The sequence below is a fragment of the Phascolarctos cinereus genome, unplaced genomic scaffold (genome assembly GCF_003287225.1).
Source record: "Phascolarctos cinereus isolate Bilbo 61053 unplaced genomic scaffold, phaCin_HiC Scaffold_2;HRSCAF=192, whole genome shotgun sequence".
Lineage (NCBI taxonomy): Eukaryota > Metazoa > Chordata > Mammalia > Diprotodontia > Phascolarctidae > Phascolarctos > Phascolarctos cinereus.
Window position 1 is genome coordinate 45,654,925 of NW_027555625.1, and position 23,212 is coordinate 45,678,136.

Consider the following 23,212-nt stretch of genomic DNA (forward strand, 5'->3'; position numbering starts at 1 on the left):
AAGCCTTCAGTAGATGCACACCAAACTATTTTCTTGGGTGTGAGATAATTTTAGCATGTAGTTTTGGGGTAAACAGTGCTCATGAAGAAAATCTTGCTTAAATGACATTTAACAGAGTCTGGCCAAATTTGAGTTATGCTTGAGCACTGTTGTGCCTGTGAGTGAAAAAGAAAGTCTCTTACTGGAACAGTGATGGAATGGATTTTTGCCCAAACCAGAACGTATCTGTAGATTGAGACAAAACCTGGAACTTTGTATCTAAACAGCAAATTTCCTTTAAAAAGAAAAATGGCCCCTGAAATGCTAGTAGCACAGTAAATAGATGTGGTATCTGTCAAACTGAATTTATAGTATATTTTGATGGCTCTCAAATGGCTAACCTCAAGAGTGGATAGAAAGCCATATCTCAGAGCCTTTTGCTCAGAGTTTAGGTTTGCTCACCTGTTAGCATCTTCAGAGCTGTTCCCAAGGTCAACAATGTAGTCTCCTCCTGAGTACACTGCACACTGTCCTTGGATAGGGTATCACCCAAGGCTTCCTCGCTCTGATAACACCAAATGCTGTCTTGATTTGTGCTCTTCAGATCAAGGGGAGCCCAGTTAACTCCATAATTCTTCTGATCCTCCTGCTGATTCTGATAATAGGGCTTTACTTGTTCACTAGGAGAAATTCTTTTTGGAAAGGATACAGTATCAGGAATACGGATCTGGTGAATTCGGACACTGCCTTATTATAAGGAAGGAATTTCCTTCAGCAATAAAGCCTAGGAGGGAGAAAAAAATTATTAAAGCATCTAGCTAAGTGAGAGAAGATTGTACTAGGCCAGGAGTGGGGAACCTTTCAGCCTGGAGGCCACATGTGGCCTTCTAGGTCCATGGCTGTGGCCTTTTGACTAAGTCCAAATTTTGCAGAACAAATCCTTTTATTGAGGGGATTTGTTCAGTGAAGTTTAGAGTTGGTCAAGAGGTCACACCCAAGGACCTAGAAGGACATGTGTGGCCTCGAGGCTGCAGGTTCCTCACCCTTGCACTAGACAATTTACTGGAAAACCTAAAGTAATGGGACTTGCTCCATAAAGGCCTAAAGATTTCATTAAAATTTTATAAAGAAATTAATCTATACAAAATTATGACTTTATTTGTAATAGCACAAAACTAATAACAATTCATGTGTCCAATGATTGAAAAATGTCTGAAAGTGTGAATGTGACCAAATATTGCACCATAATGGCAAATATGAAGAAAAAGAAATGTGAGAAGATGTAAAAAGTGATAGACTGAAGAAGAATGTGAACAGTGTATCACCAGTGGCTGCAGTTATGTAACAAATTAACAGTGACAACCCTGTATATACAAAGAGGATGTTTTTATTGTTTGTTTAAAAATTACACATTTAGCAAAAAAAGTAAGTGTTAGCATTTATAGATGATCATTTTAAAAATTTTGTTTCTGTATTTGAATTTTTTGTTGATGGTTACTTAGTTTAGAATGTTTAGATTACAAAAGAGATGGTTAAAGGACAACTTGTCAGTCTTCAAGTAATAATGCTTTGCGCATAGCTTAATAAATATTTGTTGAATTGTTCAGTCATTTTCAGTTGTGTCTGATTCTTTGTGACCCCATTTGGGGTTTTTGTTTTGGTTTTTTTGCTTTTTTTGGGGGGGGGTGAGGCAGTTGGGGTTAAGCAACTTGCCCAGTGTCACACAGCTGGTAAGTATTATGTGACTGAGGCCGGATTTGAACTCAGGTCCTCCTGATTCCAGGGCCGGTGCTCAATCCACTGCGCCACCTAGCTGCCCCCAAGAGGAAATATTCCTTTTTTTGGTGAGGCAATTGGGGTTTAGTGACTTGCCCACAGTCACTCGGCTAGTATGTTTTAAGTGTCTGATTTGAGACCAGATTTGAACTCAGGTCCTCCTCACTCCAGGGTCGGTGCTCTATCCACTGCGCCACCAGCTGCCCCAATTTGGGGTTTTCTTGGCAAAGATACTGGAGTGGTTTGCTGTTTCCTTCTCCAGCTCATTTTACAGATGAGGAAACTGAGGCAAGCAGGGTGAAGTGATTTGCTTAGGGTCACACAGCTAGTGTCTAAAGCCAGATTTGAACTTAGTGAGATGAGTCTTGCTGACTCCAGGCCCAGTGCTCTATTCATTGTGCCACCTAGCTGCCCCCATTTGTTGAATTACAGTATATCAGAGGTTTCAATCGGTAAGGTGTAGATCAGTCTACCACCTTAATAGATATTCATGGCAGAAGAAATGGGCTTAAATTGTAGCTATAAAGGGTTTGGTTAAACTCAAGGAAACCTGGGACAAAATCTTGAAACTCTAATGACTCCAGCAAGATGCAGTCACTCTGGGAAGCCTGACCTGAAACAGCTGACCCTTAACAACTTCAATTATAATATTGCTGCGGGTGCTATTCCATAAACTAGTACATAAATTACTTGTAGTAGAACTCCTCCTTTGCCAAGAACTGCTGGAAAAACTGGAAAGCAGTTTGACTGAAATTAGTTATAGACTAATATCTTATACCATGTACTATAATAAGCTCAAAATGGATATTTGATCTGAATATTAAAGGCCATACCTTTATAAAATAGAAGAGAGGTTAAGTGGCTTTCATAGCTATGGCTAAGGGGAGAATTCTTAATCAAATTAGGAATAGAGGTGATAACAAAAGATTATTGAGATTACATGAAGTCAAAAAGCTTTTATATAATCTAATCAATCGAATTAGACTGAGAAGGGAAGTTGTTAATTGAAGGGGGGAAATCTTTGCCTCAAACAGCTTTGATAGTTTCCTGATGACAAAGATATATAAGAAAATAGCACAACTGTATGACCAAGAGACATTCCCCAATGGATTAAGTGGTAAAGGGATATGAATACACTGTCCTCAGAAGAATTGCAAACTATTTTTTAAATGCATGGTTTATCCAATTCACTATAACGTATAATCATATTATACTGTAATAATAATATAAGTATAATATAATAATCACTGTAATAAATGCAAATCAAAAAAGGTCTGAAGTTTTACCTTATGTCTGCCATACTGATAAAGATGGGAATGGTAAATGTTGGAGGAGTTGTAAAAAGACAAGCATTATTGGTACATTATTGGTAGATTTATAATTGGTACAACCATTCTAGAAAGCAGTTTGGAATTGTTTTAAGGAAGTGACTAAAATGCCCATGCTCTTTGATCCAGAGATTCCCTGCCAGGCTATATGCCTCAAGAAAGTCAAAGGGAGAAGGCCCTATTGATACACCAAAATATAACCACATTTATTCTAGGAAGAACTGGAAACAAAGTAGGTGTCCTTTAACTGGGGAATGGCTAAACAAATTGTGGAATATGAACATAATGGCACATTACTGTTCTATAAGGAATGATGACTGAATAATACAGAGCAGCTTAGGAGATATGTGAACTGTTACAAAGGGAAGTAATCAGCCAGAAAAACAGTATACAAAATGGCTACAACCACACCAGTGTATATGTGGAGATCAATGAGATAGAAATCTGTAACTATCAGCAAGCTTGGTCCCTAGGAAGAGTGGAGACAACGTGCCTCCTTACTTTGCAGAAATGGGAGACGATGTGGCACAGTGCGCAAACTTAGTGGATGGTCTCGTTTTGATAAAACATTTCCTCCCCCTCCCCCTTTCTCTCTTTTTATCCCTTGAAATAAGGGATGGTTTTCTGAGAGAAGAAAGGAAGTATAGTTAGCAGTGAAGGTGATATAAAACTAAAAATTACCAATGAAAATTAAAAGGAAAAAAGTGGGGAACTTTTGAGAATTAACAACATTAATTAATCACTCAGTGTTCAGCACCTACCTTGTGCCAGGTACCATGCTAGATGTTGGGCATACGGAGTGCATGGTCCTCTCCAGGAGACTCTTACCTCTGTATTCCCCATACAGGTTAGGAATTAGAGTGTTGTCAGTCCATCGATAGAAGTCTTTAATACATTTGATCTCTTCAAAGTAGTTATTAATTCTCTTCTGGATGGCTTGATTGAGGTAAAACCTGTTGTGATTCCTTACTGAATGAGTGGAAATCATCACCATTATAAGGAGGAGGATTTGTACTGTTGGATAGAAAAAATCAGATGAGTGATTAAGAGGCAGCAATGATACAGTAAAACAGAGTGCTTGGTTTCCTAGCAAATTAGTAAGCTGTACTTCCTCCAAGAAATTGAAATTCTCTGCTAGGATTTTCACCCTGACTATTTATTTTCCTATTTTCCACTAGACAATATTCCCCCCCCCCACCAAAGAGGTAAAACATATCCCATCTCACTCACATCAGCACCATTGTTGAGTCTGTTATATGTGTGTATGTATAATGTCTGTGTTCACAAAGCAGAGTAACACTTGTCTTTTCGGATGTATTTTCAGCGGCATTGATAACAGTGGAAGGAAATCATAAACATAACACCTTGTCCTTTTTGAGTGTCTTTTAAAAAAAACCACAACTTTTCCAAGTGCTTTTATAAGTAATTCCTTTTTCTTCCTAGCAACTTTGTGAGATAAGTAGGATTTATCATTATTTCTGTCATTCATGTAGGGAAAATTAAGTTTTTGTCCAAGAAATTAGCAAAGCTGGGATTTAAACGTGAGTCCCTTCCTTCTTGATTCTTAAGTCTTTGCATTTGACAACACTGCTCTCTGAAACCTAGAAATAAACTTTTGGTGGACAAATGCCTTCTTCCCCTGTATTTGCTCTGGAAGCAGTCTGCTGGCTCAACATGCTTTCATGTTCTTTTTCGTACCAAACATTTCTCTCGCCATTTGGAACAGTTGTTTCTCTTTCATGGTTCTTTCTGGAGCTTTAACTGGGCTCTTCACAGGAGGGACTCTATAGATAGGGTTGTTCTCATCTCTCGAGCCAGGTGGTGACAAGGAGGGACATTTTGCTGTCAAAAACAAAAAACAAAACAAAAAAATGGATGGTAGCAAAAGAAACATTGTGCTTTAGCGAAATACTGATCAATGTAGCCTCAGACACAGGAAGACTAGACCAGAGAGGCAGGCTCCCTAAATGTGTGAATCCAACCCAACCCAACCCAACCGCATGCATTTGTTAAATCATGCTAGGTTGGAGGTACGTTGCTAGGTACTGAGATAAGATGACAACATGACAATCGGTTTGATTCAATAAGGCATGCTAGAGGTCTCCCCATCTGAATTCAATGGTCAGTCAACAAGCATTCATTAAGCACCTAACAGATAAGCAGGAGCAGCTAGGTGGTGCCATAGTGCATAGAACACCAGGCCTGGAGTCGGGAAGACTCATCTTCCTGAGATCAAATCGAGCCTCAGACACTTAGCAGCTGTGTGACCCTGGGCAAGTCACTTAACCTTATTTGCTTCCGTTTTCTCATCTGTAAAATGAGCTGGAGAAAGAAATGGCAAACCACTCCAGTATCTTTGCCAAGAAGAGCCCAAATGGGGTCACAAGGAGTTGGACATGATTGAAAATGACTAAAGAGCTATAACACATATCAAGGACCCTACTAAGCACTGGGGATACAAAGAAAGGCAAAAGACAAACCCTCTCCTCAGGAAGCTTACGGTCTAATGGGGAGGCACCATATAACTAGGTACAAACAGGATACGTGCAAGACAAATTGGGGGTCTTCTCAGAGGGAAGACCCTAAAGCTGAGGAAAATGGGAAAAGCTTCCTGCACAAGGTCGGCCTTGAAGGCATTGCCCAGGAGAGCCAAGATCCTCCTCATCTGATGTTCCTACTCTTTGTTGGGCCATGATATCCTTGTCAGCAGCAGCAAGAACAGAGTGAGTATCATCGCCCACCCAAGAGACTAAGAGATTTCTTGTTGAACACGTACTGTAGGACCTGAGAGCGGGCAGGAGGTTGGCTTTTTTTGGTTGGCAGGATAATTGGTTTGATGAATGGATTTCAATACCGTTATTTCCGTTATATTTATTGGTGTCAAACTCAGAACCGTCTGATTCCATTGTCATTGTAAAATTACCAATATACAGTTCAATACTACTATTACAGGTACTTAGATGTGTCCAATGAGTAAAGTGAGTGTTATCTTACACCCTACTTTATGAACAACCCTAGAGCATGATGAATAGATCTTGCAATATTGGAAGGGAAGTGGGTAGCTTGTCTCATTCTCTAGTTTATCTTTGGAGGGACTCTGTTAGTGAATTTTTTAAAATGTCAAGAATTAAAAATCCAGCATGGAATAGAACATGGTAGGAAGTCTTTACTCCTAGTTAGAAAGTAACTTAGAGATCACCTAGTTCCTTTGTCTCAGTAAATAGGAAGGGAAACTGAAGCCCACAACAGGGTTAAGAGGATGTTCCCGAACTTACACAGCTAGTTAGAAAAAGAATTAGGACTGGAACCCAGCTACTGAACATGGAGGGAAAATCATTTGGCAAGAAGAGAAGCCCAAAGTTTAATTGGTCCAGCACATTTGCATTTTTGGCAGCTTTTTTTTTCCTCTTCAATTGCCAATGTTAATGTACTACTATAGCAAATAACCAGGCACCTTTGGAGGTGTAGGGCTGTAGATTTATGCTATTTAGCAGTTTTGTCATTTAGATTGTGGTTTCCACTGGTATACAGAAATCCTGATGAGGAAACTCCTATCAGTACAAGTAGACACCTTCCCTGCAACTTGTAATCTCGTTGTCTAATGCTGTAAGAGTCCAAGTGACCTGTCCAGGGTCACGCAGCCAGTATATATCAGAGTCAAGACTAGAACCCAGATTGTTTGCACTTTGTTTCCCTCATTAAACTGTGAGCTCCTTGAGGCAGGGACTTTTTTTCCCACCCTTTCTTTTTATACCCAGTGCTTAACATAGTGCCTGTCATATAGTAGATGTTTAATAAATATTTGTTGACTTGACTTTGAGGTCAGCTCTCTCTCCATTACACTATAGGTACTTTCAAAAACAGTCCTTTAAAAAGATCTTCGTAAGATGTGAGGGGAAACCTCAGTGCTGTCTTAATTTGTATTTCTCTTATTAGTGATTTGGAGCATGTTTTCATATTGAATTGATAATTTGCAGTTCTCCTCTTGTGGAAACTATTCATATCCTTTGACAACTTACCTATTAGAGAATTGGTCTTAGGCTTGTATATCTTGTATATCAGACTTTTATCAGTGATAGTGATAAAAAGATCTTTTTCTATCTGCACTGATTTTGTTAGAGTAAAAATTTCTTAATTCAGTTGTTTTTAATTCTCACCTCTATTTCTTGTTTGGTTAACAATTCTCCCCTATCTATAATTATGACAGGTACTTCTTTCTATCCTTATTTATTTATTCATTCATTCATTCATTCATTCATTCATTTATTTATTTGCTTTTTGGTGAGGCAATCAGGGTTAAGTGACTTGCCCAAGGTCACACAGCTAGTAAGTGTTAAGTGTAGAGCTGTATTCACTGTGCCACCTAGCTGCCCCATATTCTTTTTCTTTTTTTTTAATGTAACTTTTGGTATTCATGTCAAATGTCTATTTGGAGAGTTTTTGTAGTATGATGCTAGTCTAAACCTAATTTCTTCCAAATTGGTTTCCAGTTTTCCCAGTGGTTCTTGTAACATAGGAGCTCTTTCCCTTATAATCTGTGTTCTTGGATTTATCAAACACTGAACTACTTTTTGTTAAATTGCTTTTGTTTTCTGCTTAGCGAGTCTATTCCACTGCTCACTTATTCTGTTTCTAACCACTACCGAATAGTGGCTAAATTGTAGTTATTATATAGTTTTAGGTTTAGTAATTCTCTGCTCTCTTCATTTTTCTGCTGTTTTTCATTATTTCCCTTGAACCCAGGTCATCCTAACTCCAAGGTCAGCTCTCTGTCCATTATACCAGAGCAGGAGTTTTTAACTGTTTTTGTGTTATGGACCTCTACAGCAATCAGGTAAAACCTATGGATCCCTTCTCAGAATAATGTTTTGAAATTCATAAAATTAAACACTCAAAATTACAAAGAAAACTGAGGTTAAAAACCCTTCCTATTCTAGTGCTCTATTCTGCCAAATGCCTTTTTGCCATTATTTTTTGTCTAGTTTTATAAAATACTTCCTTGGTAGTTTGAAATCACTGAAACTAGAAATTTATTTCAGTCATATTCTCATTTTTATTAAAGTCCCACTTACTTTCACTGGCTGGATTATGAAGATATTTTGGAGGACTGACAATATCATTGAAATGACCCAGCTGGTTGCTTGATCTTTGTTCAGGTTTAGGCTAGAAAGAGCTGTGAAAAAGGCAGAGACGAGGCTTGTAGCACCCAGAAGGAGCCAACAGATGGAGATGGACCATGTTGGCAGGTAGTTCGAGATGGCAGGCTTCTCTTCCTCTGAGTCCACCATAGGGAAACTCGTGGTATCACTGAAGAGAAGAGATTGAGGGCAAGAGTCTTGCATTTAATGATGCAGCAGGAGGAGGGGAGGAAAGAGAGGCAGGAAGGATCCTCTTACGTGCATGGGCCCTGTGCCACGGAAAGAATCTGGGTCTCCACGAGCCCCCTGAGGCTTTGGAGCTGACTGGCTGAGTACAGGAAGTCTCGGGGCTTTCTGGATGGGCTTGCCAAGAGCATGCTGCACTGGAATTGCAGCCTGTCCACGACTCTGAGCAGGTAATGGTTTAAATTGCGGAGATTTTCTGGAACCTCTGAAAGTGCATTCCATGTGGATGTGAAGACGCTTCTCTAGGGATAGTTCTCAATCGAGGCTGATTGACTATTCACAAAGATGGATGGCTTCAATTAAGTCGTTTACCATCTACCTCTGGTGAGTTGCACTGACATCTACATAAGACCACACTTGAGCTTTCTCTACAAATCATTCAGCTGTAAGGAGATTAAAATGATTCAAGCAACTACCCTGTCCCAATCAACAAATAAGTATTTTGAGTCGGTTCAGTTGTGTTCAACTCTCCATAACCCCTTTGGGGTTTTCTTGGCAGAGATCCTGGAGAGGTTTACCATTTCCTTCTTCAGCTTATTTTACAGATGAGGAAACTGAGATGAACAGGGTGAAGTGACTTGCTCAAGGGCACACAACTAGTAAATGTCTGAGGCTGGATTTGAACTCAGGTCCTCCTGACTCTAGGGCCAGCACTCTATCCACTGTGCCACCAGACATTTACTGAAAAGCATTAAAGGCACTTTACCATTTTTGAGATGTGACCCTGTCTGCTGCTGTTGACTTCTTTGCCTTTCTAGATGAGAATGAATGAGGCTGTACAGCACCTTGACGAGGTCTGTAATGCTGTCAGAATTCCTGCCGAGGCCTTCCCACTGGGCAGGCAAGCATGCATTTTTCAAGTGCAAGAATCCCACTGTTTCCTTCAACTCCTGAACGTGGAACCAAGATGAAACAAAGTTAGTGGTATGTGTATGTTTTACGTAAATTAAGAATGATCATATTGAAAGGATCAGAAGAAACGTTGAAGAGCAGGGCTGTATCTTTTGTTGAGGGGGAAAGCTGCTTCATCATTATAGAGTTGGAAAGGACCCAGAGACACACTCAAGCAAGACACTCTCAATTACAGACGAGCAAACTGAGGTTACAGGACTTGTCCAAGGGCACACAGCTAGTAAATGTCTGAGGCAGGATGTGAACTCAGGTGTCCAGGGCTCTGTGCCATTGCTACTTCCATTCATCTATCTGTTTATTCAGCATGCATTTATTAAGCACCTACTATATGCCAGGTGTTAGGCTAAGTGTTGGAGACAGAAAAGAAGAAACAAACACCCAAATTTGTCTCTCATACACACACACACACACACACACAGAGGAAAAGTTCTTGCCCTCAAGAAGTTTATATTCTATTGGGGGTGGGAATAACATCTACACAGATAAGTAAATACCGTACTTCCTCAGAAAGCTGTCACCCCATTCTGTGATTTGTGAATGTCTTTAAAAGCAGCAGCAAGGAAGGAACTGGAACAAGTCGGTCAGTCAGTCGAGGAGCACCTATTAGCACGTCCTCTGTGGTGGTGCTGGGCTGAGCACTGGGTGTACAAAGAAAGGCCAAACTAGTCTCTTGTCCTCAAGGAACTCACATTTTATGGGGACAGATGATGTGTAAACGACTGGCTACAGAATGGAAGGAAGGTAATCTCAGAGAGGAAGATGCTGGCGCTCCTGTGGGAGATGGGGGTAGAGCTGGGCCATCCCTCTGCAGGCCAGCCCTCTTTTCCCATTGATGAGTTTCTCCCGGGGCCTCCATTTTGGGGAATGGCCCAGGGCAGGCAACGTTCATTTCCCTCCTTGATCTGCTTCTGATTTTCTGGACTTGGACACCATGACCTTGTGCGGTGCCTTCCTGCCCCTCCTTTTTCAACTCCGTTTTGTGTGCTCCTCCCAGAATGTATGTTCCTTAAGACAGGGATTGGCTTTCTTTTTCTGCTTGTAATTGTATCCCCAGTGCTTACCACAGTGCCCGGCATATAGTAAAGAGCTAATAAATGCTTGTTGGCTCCACCTTGCCTTGTTTCCTTGAAGGAAGCCAGGGAAGTTAAGAGACAGCGGCGCCAAGGGGGAACATTACAAGCATGGAGGACAGCCAGTACCTAGGGATGGTAACAGGAGATGGAATGTCATGTTTGAGGAATGTCACATTGGCCAGTGTTGCTGGATCACAGCGTATTCAAAGGGAAGTAAAGTAGAAGACCAGAAATGCGGGCGAGTGCCAGACTAGATGTCAAACACAGAGGGTTCTGTTTGATCCTGCGTGTGACAGGAGCCACTGGAGTTCATCGAGTAAAGGGGAAGACTATATCACAGAATGCACAAGAGGAGTGGAATGATGAGATTACTAGAAGACTTCAAAACAAACCACAAACCATCATTATTTCTAGATACTTGGACCATCTGCTAAGAGAAATGATGTACTTATGAAACACCAAGCTCCCCAAGAAATTGCAGGCTATTGATTGCCCACAATAGGCCAATTCATAAATAACAGAATAAAGTGGAAAGTCTGATTAGGCACAACTCAGTGACTTTAAAAAATAAGTTTTAAGGGGCAGCTAAGTGGCACAGTGGATAGAGCACCAGCCCTGGATTCAGGAGGACCTGAGTTCAAATCTGGCCTCAGACACATAACACTTACTAGCTGTGTGACCCTGGGCAAGTCACTTAACCCCATTGCCTAGCCCCCCCCAAAAAAAAATTTGAAAATTTTCTTTTACCCATATAAAGGTATCTTCTACAGAGCTATAGCAATAAATTTTGGCACCCAGGACAAGCAGCACAAAATATTCCCTCAAATCAGTCTTGTAATTCATGATGGGAAAATGAAACAAATTAAGACAATTTCAGTTGTGTGGGAAGGGAGACCCAGACATCAAGAAAAGACTGCTAGATAAGCCTCCACTGGAAAGGGAAAGGGGATACAGCAGAGTTGGGCTGGACCAGGAAGAAGGAGCTTATGTACCGTACAACCAGAGGAGAGGGGCATGGGAAGTGTGGGGAAGTTTATCTTTTGGTGGTGTCCTATTTTAAATCATTATTCTTGCTAACTAAATGCTAACCTCAGTTGGTTTTGTGCTATAGAGAAATGCAAATGCTATTAAAATGTGCACGCAACACATTTGGAAATTGTACGATATTTTGCAAACATTTCAAGTTTTTTTTGCCCTCTGAATTTGTGCTCCAAGGACAAATTCCTGATGGCCTCACCTTTGATAGCTATTATTATTCTTGAAAAGGAGATCTACAATGTGACTCAGAACTTAACCTCAATTATTTTTTGAGTCGTTACAGACCCGAAAGATGTGTCTGAGGGGGAAGATGCCTGAATGGGAAGGAAATGAGGGGGAATCTCTTGTGGCTGAATCAGTGGGAAGATTCTCCCAGTGATGAGATTCACCGGGAAGAGGATGGAAGCAGTTTGGATGCCCATGAGCAGTTCAGAGCAGGTCACAGAAGAAGGTCTTCCTGAGGGAATAGAGATAGTACCCAGGTTCACTGTGCACGCTATCACCACCGTAAACACATTCCTACCTTCTCCATCACACATAATTACTTGTTACAGCAGGCATATTTATTACAAGGGGTTTGCTTTTCATTTCCTTGGGGAGGAGGGGGAGGAGAAGAGAGGTAGGAGGGAAGGGAGCTAGGTGGCGTTGAGACAAAGTGCTGAACTCAGAGTCTGGAAGACCTGGGTTCAAATCCTGTTTCAGACCCCTCCTCACTGTGACTCAAGTCACCCTCTCTCAACCTAAGTTTTCTCATCTGGAAAATAGGAATAACAATAGTACTTCCCTCATAGGGTTTTTGTGAGGATCAAACAAATTAAAATTTGTAAAGTGCTTCCATGTAAATACTAGCTATTGTTATTATTATTAGGGAAAGGAGGATTAGAGAGATTTTCCTCCTCCCTCCAAAGAAGAGTAGAGACCAGAAGGAATCCCAAACAGACAGGGCAGCTTTGGGTTTTTTTGTTTTTGTTTTTTGTTTTGTTAGGCAATGGGCTTAAGTGACTTGCTAGTAAGTGTTATATGTTTGAGGCCAAATTTGAACTCAGGTCCTCCTGAATCCAGGGCCGGTGCTCTGTCCATTGTTCCACCTAGCTGCCCTTAGGGCAGCTTCGAATGTGACTTGTTGAATTTACTGTGCACTTAAAAAGAAGAGCATAATGCCTGAAAGTTTGTAGTTTCATGTACAATCCTCCCCCGTGGTACAATATATCAGAATGCTCATTTTATTTGGTGTTTGTTAAGTCAACATAGAAATAAAATGGAATTTTAAAAAATTCTCGCATAGCAGCTTTCCTCGTTGTATGTTTGGCTGGAGATAAAAAAAAAACCCAACTATGAAGAGCCCAGAGAACTTGGCGCAGTTAGCTGGTAGCTGGGTGGGGCAGTGGATAGTGCTGGGCTCAGAATCAGGAAGTCACAGATTCAAATCCTACCGCAGCCGCTTACTATCTGTGTGACTGTGGGCAAACTCCATCATCTCTTCCAGGCTTGGCTGACTCATGTATGAAAATGGATGGGACCGTAGTAGAAGCCCCTACCTCACAGGGTATGGAAAGTTCTAAACACACACTAGCTGTTATTATTAGTTTATTGGTTGATAAATGAAAGGAGGCAAGAGCAGAGAAGCCCTCCTAGAATGTCTTACTATCAGGCTGCAAAGCAGGGAAGGAAAGGAGGCCAGCGTTCTCTTCCAGGCTCTGGGATGGAGGGGTCCTGGCTGGATTTACCTCCATCCTTCCAAGCTGTTGAGCTTCCAGAACATGATGTTGATGACCATGTTATAAATAAGAAGGGTCATGCGGCAAGACGGTCGCTGGACCCTTGTGAACTTGCTCCACGGGCTGCAGGTCAACACCGACAACCACAGGTGCTCCTGGGTGAATTTTTCTACAATCGTGGAGGACCCAGGAGACAAGACACTGTCAGGCTCGATTTTTTTGTTCGTTTTTAGGAATGGGAGATTCTTGGGCACAGAATGGGAAGGTTGGGCTTGGAGGCAGGAGAGATCTGGGTTGGCATCTTATCTCCAACCCTTTCTGCCTTTGGGACCTAGGACAAGTCCTCTAACCTCTATGAGCCTCAGTTCTCAATTGGGATAATGCCATCCATAAGTACTGTATGAACGGCACCCTCTGAACCTTAAAGGGCTATAAAAAATCTGCTATTTCATATACAGTAATAATGATGATGGTGATAATTGGCATTTATATCAAGCATTTTAAGGTTTGCAAAGCATTTTATAAATGCTATCTCATTTTATTCTCACAACTCTGAGAAGCAAGTTCTATTGTTCTCTCTATTTTATAAATGAGGAAACTGAGGCAGACAGAGGTTATTAACCTATTAAGTACCTGCAGCTAGATTTGAACTCAGGTCTTTCTGACTCTGGGCCACACCCGCTCTGTCCACTGCACCAGCTAGCACCATATTCTACACCGTGCTTAGAAGATGTGGGGGAGGTGAAAGGGAAGCTCTTAACAAAAATTAAAATAAAAATGAGCTTGATTATTTCATCTTTTTAATCAGTGCTCAAAAATTACGTGCATTCTAAAGTATGAATTAATCTGACCCACGTTGCTCATTTCCTATCCCCACTTCTTGCTTTTCTCTCTTCTGGGCAACCTAAGGAAAGAGGAGGGACTATTTATTTATGGTATACTTACTCAGCATTCCTCACAAATACAAATTGTCATGAAAATCCTACCAAAAAAAAGAAAGGGATTAGAAAATAGAGGCAAGAACTCTACATTCCTCACATGCTTCAGACTCAGCTTCACTTCCTTTAGGCTTTCAACATGTCAGTCAGTCAGTCAACATTTAGTAAGCTGCTGCTTCGAGTCAGGCACTGCTCTAAGTCCTGAGGATACGAAGAAAGGCAAAGACGATCCCTGCCCTCCAGAAGCCCATAGTCAATTGGGGGAGACAACATGCCAACAGCTATGTAGAAACAAGCTATAGAGAGGATAAACTGGTGATATCAACAGAGGCAAGGCACTAGAATTATGGCAGACTGGGAAAACCTTCCTATAGAAGGTGGGATTTTAGCTGGAACTTGAAGAAAGCCAGGGAAGCCAGGAATCAGAATGAGGAAGAGCATTCCAGGCATGGGGACAGCCAGGGAAAATGCCCAGTCCGGAGATGGAGTATCTTGTTCGAGGGACAGCAGAAGTCAATATTCACTGGATCCCTGAGTATGTAGAATTGTCAAGTGTAGGAACACTGGAAAGTGGGAGGGGGCAGCATATAGAGGCCTTTAAAACCCAAACAAGATTTTATATTTGATCCTGGAGGCCATAGGAAGCTACTTGATGTCAAGTGGAGGAAGGTGGAGTAGAGAAAGATTCATGGCAGGAGGGGGCAGCAGGCTATTTATTGCTTTAGTCAAAGCTTGACTGGATGAGGTCCTATGGTACCATTACGGTGGCAGTGTCAGAGTAGAGATAGGGTCTCTTTGGAGAGATGTTGCAAAGGTGAAATCAACAGGCCTTGGCAACACCTTAGAATATGGGGGGTGAGAGAGAGCGAGGAGTCCAGGACGATCCTAGGTTATGAGCCCAAGGGATGGGAGGATGGTGGTCCCTGCTACAGTAATAGAGAAGTTGGCAGTGGAGGATCTGGGAGGAAAGATTATTAATTCAGTTTTGGACATGTTGAGTTGAGTTGAGTTTAAGTCCATATAAGTCCATTATAAAAACATACCTAGTGCATCTATAGAGATCCCAGGAGAAATCCTGGAGGTCTGGTGAACCAAAAGGATGTGTCCATTACAGCCAGGAGCTACTGCAGCAGCCACAAGGCTGGAGCGAGGCTTGATGGCCCCTTGGGTATATGGCAGGAGACACAGGATAGCATTCAATATGGGTTGCTATTTACCAGTAATACCTAAAGGAAAAGAGTTCTTTCTTTGAGACTGATGTGAAAACCTGGTCCCACTGGCAGTCTCCCAGGTCAACAGCCAGCCAACAATTACATAGGAAATGCCACTTCTTCTCTGTGGCCAAATCACTGACAATTACTTGGTTTATATACCTGTAGTGAAACAGAGCATCACATCATTAGAGTTAATGTCGACTGTTTACCGAATACAAAAGAGGTGGTCTTGACCCATTCAGTGATGAGCTCATGTCATGATGATACTGTTACTGAAAAAGTACAGTGGAAAGCAGCCCGGAATTTGGAGTCAGAGGCCCTGGGTTTGACTCCTAGCTTGGGCACTTACCATCTGTGTAACTGGGGAAAGTTATTCAAACTCTCCGAGCCTCATTCTTCATCTGCAAAATGGAAGGGTTGGGTTAAATGACCAAGTCCTTCTAGCTCTATCTTTTGATCCAAGGAAAAATGAAGGCCATTCTTATCTCCAACCAGGCCCTGGCCTTTTCCCATCCTCAGAGGAGTCCTCTACTGTCTAAGAAGAGAATACCAGTCTGTTGGAAATATCTACTGGGAAAAGGTTTGTGGAAGCATTGACATGAAGGCCACAACTAGGGCTGGGTGACTGGGGTTTTGTCCCAGGGTGATGAATTTAGATGGCATAGAAACATTGGCTTTAGCAATCATAATTAGTTAAAATAGACTACCAAGGGGCTCTCATGCTTCTCTTCTGCCCCATCCTGATCAGATGGACCCTCCCCAAGGTGCGGCTTCTTTTTCTGGCTTCCCTCCTCTCCTCTCCCCTCTACCCAAACTTCCCCAAAAGAGCCTTGTGTCATCATAGGATCTCTGCCAGCGCTGTTGCGCCACCCTCAACTGAATGGAGGGTATATTTGTGTTGCTTGTTCCATATATAAAACCCGCTGGCAACTACGCTGACTGTGAAATGGAAAAGGCCTGGGTTCTGTACATCTCATTGTCTGCGTGGTCTAGTGTCTTTGTGGCCGTGACTCCTCACCTGCACAGGCATTTATTAAGCATTTACTATGTGCTAGGAGGAGGGGTTTAAGGAAGTTTTGGGTTTTAGGAGCTCTAAAGCAGGTCCTCTCTGCAAAACAGTCAGAAAACCTGTAGTAGATCTTAATAAATTTATATTGATTGATAATGACTCCCCTCAAATAGATGCTCATTTTTACCAGTTCTTAGCTCAAGAGTATCGTCATTTTTTTTTCCATTGTAAAACTGTGCTGGTCTCTCCCTGGCGACATACAGGGAAGAAGAGAAACTTGAATAAAAAGTAAATGCTTACCAGGATGGGCTGGTACCAGAATTGTCATGCCAGAGTCGGATGCTAGGCAACTGTCCCAGTGGGACTCTGGTGGTGACAAGGAAGACATCTTGTGCCCCCTGTTCAAAGATGACTTTGTGGGGGTCACTCAGGTGGTGAGGATCACTCCACCCCTCTGACCCATAAAGGATGAGAATGACCTTCAATTGGACAAAGAAAGCTTAGCACAAGAGTTTCTAACACCTGACATTTGGAGATTGGGCCTAAGGAATGAAATGGAACCCACAATGGTGGAGTTAGGCAGGTTCATTTGACTTGGATGAGGTTTCAGTCCTTTGGATTCTTAGGTCTAGGAAAGGACAGTCTAGAAGCTGGACATACAGTCTCTTAAGTGATTTATTTTTAAATCAATCAATCAACATATATGCATTAAGCACCTACTATGTGCCTGGCATGTGCTAAGACTTAGGAATACAAAGAAAGGGAAAACAGTTCCTACCTTCAAGGAGCTCACAGTCTAATGAGGTAATATGTACATAACTAGGTACAGAAAAGATATATACAGAGCAGAAGGAAGGTGAGCTCAAAGGGGAAGGTACTAGCAGATGGAGGGACCAGGACTCTACTACTATCAGAAGTCGACAAGTCAAAGTAGCCAATAAGCATTTATTAAACACCTGCTATGTGCCAGAAAGGAAAAAAGAGACTCCCTGCTCTTGAGGAGCTCATAATCTAAGGTGGAGACAACAGATATGTACAGACCAGCCATATGCCGGATAAACAGGAAATAATTAACAGAGGGAAGGTACTAGAATTAGAGGGACTGGGAAAGAAAGGCTTCCTGTAAAAGGTGGGATTTTAGCTGGGACTTTAAGAACGTGAGGAAAGCCAGAAGTTGGAGATGAGGAAGGAGAGCATGCCAGGCATGGGGTACAACCAGAGAAAATGCCCAGAATTAGGAGATGTAGCATCTTGCTGGAGGAATAGTAAGGAGGCCAGTGTCACTGGGTGAAGGGGAGGGTTATAAAGTGTTCAAGGACTGGAAAGGCAGCTGGGCCGGGTTACAAAGGGCTTTCAATGCCAAACAAAGAATTCTGAAGGTGCTAGGGAGCCACTGGAGTTTATTGAGTGAGAGGGGAAGGTGTTGTATCTGTGACATGGGCAGACTGGCTTTTTAGGAAAGTCACTTTGGTGGTTGAATGGAGGAGGGATTGGAGGGAGGAGCGATTTGTGGTGAACACAGCAGCAAGCAGGCCATTGAAATATCCAGGTGTGATGCATGAGGAGGTGAACGTGGGCAAGTTCACTTCAGAATGAAGAGCTTTTGTCTCACCTTGGCTGTTGTAGTCGCCTTTCTACAAGACCCGGTAAAGACCTGCACGAGGTGGTGAGATTGAGAGCCGGGGGCATTATCTGCCAGGATGGTGACTTTCATCTGTAGGGCGACCAAAACCAGAAAAATACCCTAGTGTTCCCATAACAGAACAACCCGTGCTTTCTCCCAAAAACAGAAACAGGCAAAACTCACTGCCCCAGAATTATCAATATAAAAATTCAGGGCAGAAGTATGGTGTTATGTGGGACAGATGTCCTGGCAAATAAAGAAGACTGGCTATATCTATAGCTGATCTCACACACACACGTGTGCACACACACACACACACACACACACACACACGCCCACACATGCACACTCCTATGCAGAGTATCGCAAAAGTTTATTAGTTTAAATCTGCACCAAGACTTTTGGGATATACTGCATATATACATATATGTGTGTACATGTACCTGTATATATTATATGTGTATGTGTATATACATATGTGTATTGCATGTACATACATATACACGCATATGTGTGTGTGTGTGTGTGTGTGTGTGTATACACTGTATATTTAAGCCACTATTGCAGTAATGAGAGCTGAAGCTACATGTTTGTCTGTACAATTAGACCTATGGCATCACTGGACTCTCCATCAGGGTTGCCAGGAATGAACGGGTCACTTTCTATGTTAATTAGGGAATGAGAACTACATTAGAGACAATTTCCCATTGTAAGAAAACCAGACAGAAAGAAAATGCCCATCTTCTGTGGCATTTGTTAAGTTTAGAATTTTTTTTAAGAAAAAAAACAGATAAAAATGATAAACCACAAATTTAGGTGGTAATTGTTTATATTAGAAAAGGATTCTCATTTTTTTTAAAGCAACTAATGCATGACCATTTACATCTAACTTTGCATGAATGAGAATAATAATGCATAAGAAATAAAATAAATAATAAATAGGAATAAATCGATTGTACCTTAAGATTTACAAACTGCTTTTCTTGCAACAACCCTTTGAAGTAAAGACAAGGAACTTGAGGGTTTAAAAGTTAAGTGATTTGCCCAAGGTCACACAGCTAGTAAATGATGACTCAGAATTCTCATTCCAGTCTTCTGTCTCCAAATTCAGGTAAATAGACTGTGTAAAACAGAAGGTTTTAAACTTTTTGTGTGTATGTTGGGAATTCCTTTGAGTGTCTGGGGAAGCCCATAGACATTTTCTCAGCATAATTTTTTTTAATTGAAGTAAATGCCAAGGAGAATAGTAAAAATAAAGGTGCAGTTTTTTCCATCCAAATTTACACCCCTCCACCTCCTGAAATCTATCCATGGACCCTTTGGGTTTGTGGATCCCAGATTAAGATCCCCTGGGGTAAAGTAAGGCACAAGGGGATTTAATTTCTGTTGCAATTTCTAGAAGTTCTTTTCTAGGGTTCCACTGTACTAAAGCCAGGTAAGACACAAATCCCTGCAAAAAGGGGGTGGAACAAGAGCTATATCCTGGGTCACTTGGGCAGCAGAGGCCATAGAGACAGGATGAAGGAAAATTTCCTCCTCTTCTTCAGTTTCCATGCTGTACGATGGCAAGAGCCTTGGACTTGGAAGAGGGAGGCCTGGGTTCAAGTCTGGGTTCTGATCCTATGCTTGTAACCTTGGGCAGTCACTTCAACTCTCTAAGCCTCAGTTTCTATGTTTGCAAAAGGAGGAGAAGAAACTAGATGATCTCTAAAGTTCTTTCCAGATCTGACACTATATGATCTGACAAAGGTGTTCTTTCAGGGATAATAACAATAATAACAGCTAGCACTTATAAAGTGTTTTTTAAGGTTTTAAGGCTTGCAAAGCGCTTTACAAATATCATCTCATTTGAACCTCACAACAACCCTCGGAGATAGCACTCAGAGATAGCTCTCATTTGACAGATGAGGACACTGAGGCTGACGGAGGTTAAGTGACTTGGCAGTGGTCATGCAGCTAGTGCATGGATGAGGCAGGATTTGAACTCTGGTCTTTGATATTCCATGTAGGGGTTGTTGGGGAGAAGCATTTTGCCAAAGCTTCTGTGCACCTCACCTTCTTCCAGTCATCTCTATCTTTTCTCCAGGCCCATACAACACAAATAATGTAAAATCCCAAAAGGCTGGCCAGCAGGAGACCCCAACGGGATTGCGGGACGCCCCATGGAAGAGCTCGACCATGTCTTGGACATTCACCGTCCTGGGCAGGGTTATAAAGGAGCTGCTGAAGGAGGTCAGGCGGCTGCAGAGGCACTGGGTCTTGGTAATTGTGCTCTGAGGCCCTACCTGCCATCAGAGGAAAGGACTGGAGTCAGCCAGCCAAGAAAGAGCCAGAGGAGCATAAACGCAGAACGAACGAGAAACGTGTGGCAGTGATGTATAGCTAGCTGCTGAGGGCCTGCAGGGTATCTATACGCATTGCTTGAAGTTGCAGACAAGAGGGTCTTTCATTTTGCTTTGTTCTGGTGTTTCGCCACTCAGAGCCTGTGAAAGACATCACCCTCGTGATGTCATTGGTCCTCTTTGAGAATGAAGGATGAACAACAACGACAATGAGAGGATACACACACTGTATAGGTGTAGGGAATGGGCCTGTGATTTTACTGGATAAGGAAACTTCTGCCCATGCATGTCGGCAACTTCTCTACCATGTCTAGCCTCAGAGAGTTGCCTGTAGATAAGTGACTTGCCCAGGGTCCTAGAGCAATATATGTGTCAGAGGCTGAACTTGAACCCAGGTCTTCTTACCTTTGAGGACGGTTCTCTATTCACTATACCATGTTGTTTGTCACAGTTAAATAAAGAATTTAATTTTTGCCCCAGAAAGGATTATTTATTTTTATTGAAAATAATAATGGTGGTTAGAGTGATGGCTTGTAGCTGGTTCCAAGTGGCTAAACACCTGTTGGTCCACTTAAAATGTTTCTTTGCCTTGTTTGTTTCTGTGGGATGTCAGTTATTCCTTTGCTCACGTTGTGTGGGGAAAGGAGGGTAGGCTCTGACTTTGGGAGTTTCAAAAGGTCAGGAGAACAACAAGGAAGCTTGAGTTCTCATCTAGCCAAGCACTGATGCTCCATGGAGCAAGAAGCGATCGGGAGCAGCCTTTGGCATTCCAGCCCAGGGGAAGGATTCCTCTGGCAGTTGTGCCTGAATCTGGACATGGATTTTGTTGAATCAATGCCATGTGGGAAATGAGCTGAGTTTTGAACCTAAATCTCCCTCCTTTCCCCCCAGAGACAGAGGTGGTATATGTGTGTGTGTAGGGGAGAGTTATAACCCTGAGATACTGGGGGAAATATGTGTAGATTTGCTCATGCTATACATATATTTAAAGATAAAATAAAAATAATAAATAAATATAGATAAAATAAACAAAAATAATAAATAATAAAATGAGTAAATAAAATAAAATTTTTAAAAATTACTATTGGTGTTGTTAAACTGTTTCAGTTCTGTCTGACTCTTCGTGGCCCCATCTGGGGTTTTCTTGGCAAAGATACTAGAGTGGTTTGTCATTTCCTTCTCCAGCTTATTTTACAGATGAGGAAACTGAGAAAAACAGGGTCCAGTGACTTGCCCAGGGTCACACAGCTACAAAATGTCTGAGGCCACATTTGAACTCATGAAGAAGAGTCTTCCTGACTCCAGGCTCAGAACTCTATCTACTTACTGCACCACCCCTTTGTAAAAGCTAATCCAATGTCAAATGGTTAAATGGAACCGGGGGTCCTATTCACTGCCCTCCCCCTCTAAAATAGAGGAAACAGCCAGTAAGGGGTGAAGTCAATGGCAGTAGAGAAGAAACACCCACAAAACCTAGAATATACCCCTGAGGGGCCATGTAACAGGCCTGGGCCTGACAGAGTCAACTGCACATGTCATTTGTTCGATGCTGTGAGGTCTGCAGACGAGGAAATGGAGGCTTATGGAGTTTCAGTGGCGCGTTCAGAATCATAACATAATTAAATGAGCTACAGTAGAAGGAACGTTGGATTTGGAATCAGAGGACTAGCATTCACATTTAACTTTTCCATTTACTACCTGTAGCTAGAAAGCACAATGGATAGAGCACTGGATCTGGAGACAGGAAGACCTGAGTTCAGATCTGAGCTCAGACACTTGCTAGTTATCTGACCGTGGGCAAGTCACTTAACTTTTGCTTGCTTCAGTTTCCTCATCTGGAAAATGGGGATAATAATAGCACTTACCTTCCAGGATCAAATCCTATAATATTTGTAAAGCATTTTATAAACTGTAAAGTACCATATAAATACTTGTTATTATTATTATTATTATCATTATTATTTTGATATGACCTTAACCCAGATAGGCTTTAGTTTCTTCTGAAAAAGTGAGAGGTTTGGACTAAATGACCCCCTTGGGCCTCTTCCAGCTCTGATTCCAAGATCTTATGATCCTAAGTGTTTGATGTGGGATTTGGACCACACTTGGGCTAAGTTTCAAGCTTAAATCTCCCTCTTTTCCCTCTAGAGACCGAGGTGGCATTGGGGGAATTATACCCCCAAGCTGCTGGGGGAAGTGTTCTTTTTATATTTTGAAGTAAATATGCCTTTGTCAAAGCCAGAACTTCCTACCTCTCAGTCCAACACATTCTTGGCTAGGCCTCACATGGCTCATTTCTCTCGAATGCTTTAGTGAATTGAATTTGCCATCAATGGCCACTTTAACCATACAAGATCCAGAGTGCTCATTAGCCTTTTAAATCCGTCCTCTTTCTTGCACTCCAATAATGACCTTTTAGGCAGCAGAAGTCCGGCAAAGAAACACAAGGTTGGACTAGATAATTTTTAATGGCCTTTCCAGTTGTAAAATTCAATTATTCTAAGTAGAATTTGCCTACTTAATTAATATCTGTATAGTATTCTGCAGATAAAGGAGAAAAAGTGCAGCCATTATGACTTAGACTTACTTTTTCTGACAATGTCATACATTTAACTTTCTGATAACCCCCAGAAAGCAAAATTCTGCAAAATCTTGTTTCCCCCAAATGTTCTCTTCCTTCTATATCTCAGGGGTTCCTTTCTAATGGGACTCTTAGAGCTGTGAGCAATGTTTGACTGGGCATCTTACATGCAATCCTCCTTGTCAGACTAGTTTTGTGTGGTGAGATAAGAAATCCACATCACTTAGTAATTATGACCGCAAGCCAAAACATAACTCATTTCCTACATAGCATTAGGTCCACCAAGTTCTCTGTCC

The 23,212-nt window shown here is 41.8% G+C and overlaps 1 protein-coding gene across 1 annotated transcript in view; it reads right to left on the bottom strand.

The window, feature by feature from the left end:
* The window catches only part of PKD1L3 (polycystin 1 like 3, transient receptor potential channel interacting), a 65,186-nt gene that overhangs the window by 9,748 nt on the left and 32,226 nt on the right, over positions 1-23,212 (bottom strand). The window contains 17 exon segments of the mRNA XM_078149124.1: positions 442-526; positions 529-727; positions 729-763; positions 3,912-4,097; positions 4,782-4,925; positions 5,724-5,832; positions 6,085-6,180; positions 8,156-8,390; positions 8,480-8,672; positions 9,174-9,357; positions 11,748-11,943; positions 13,218-13,409; positions 15,373-15,519; positions 16,670-16,848; positions 17,982-18,083; positions 20,049-20,128; positions 20,131-20,278. Of these exon segments, the coding sequence (XP_078005250.1) occupies positions 442-526; positions 529-727; positions 729-763; positions 3,912-4,097; positions 4,782-4,925; positions 5,724-5,832; positions 6,085-6,180; positions 8,156-8,390; positions 8,480-8,672; positions 9,174-9,357; positions 11,748-11,943; positions 13,218-13,409; positions 15,373-15,519; positions 16,670-16,848; positions 17,982-18,083; positions 20,049-20,128; positions 20,131-20,278 (2,510 nt within the window).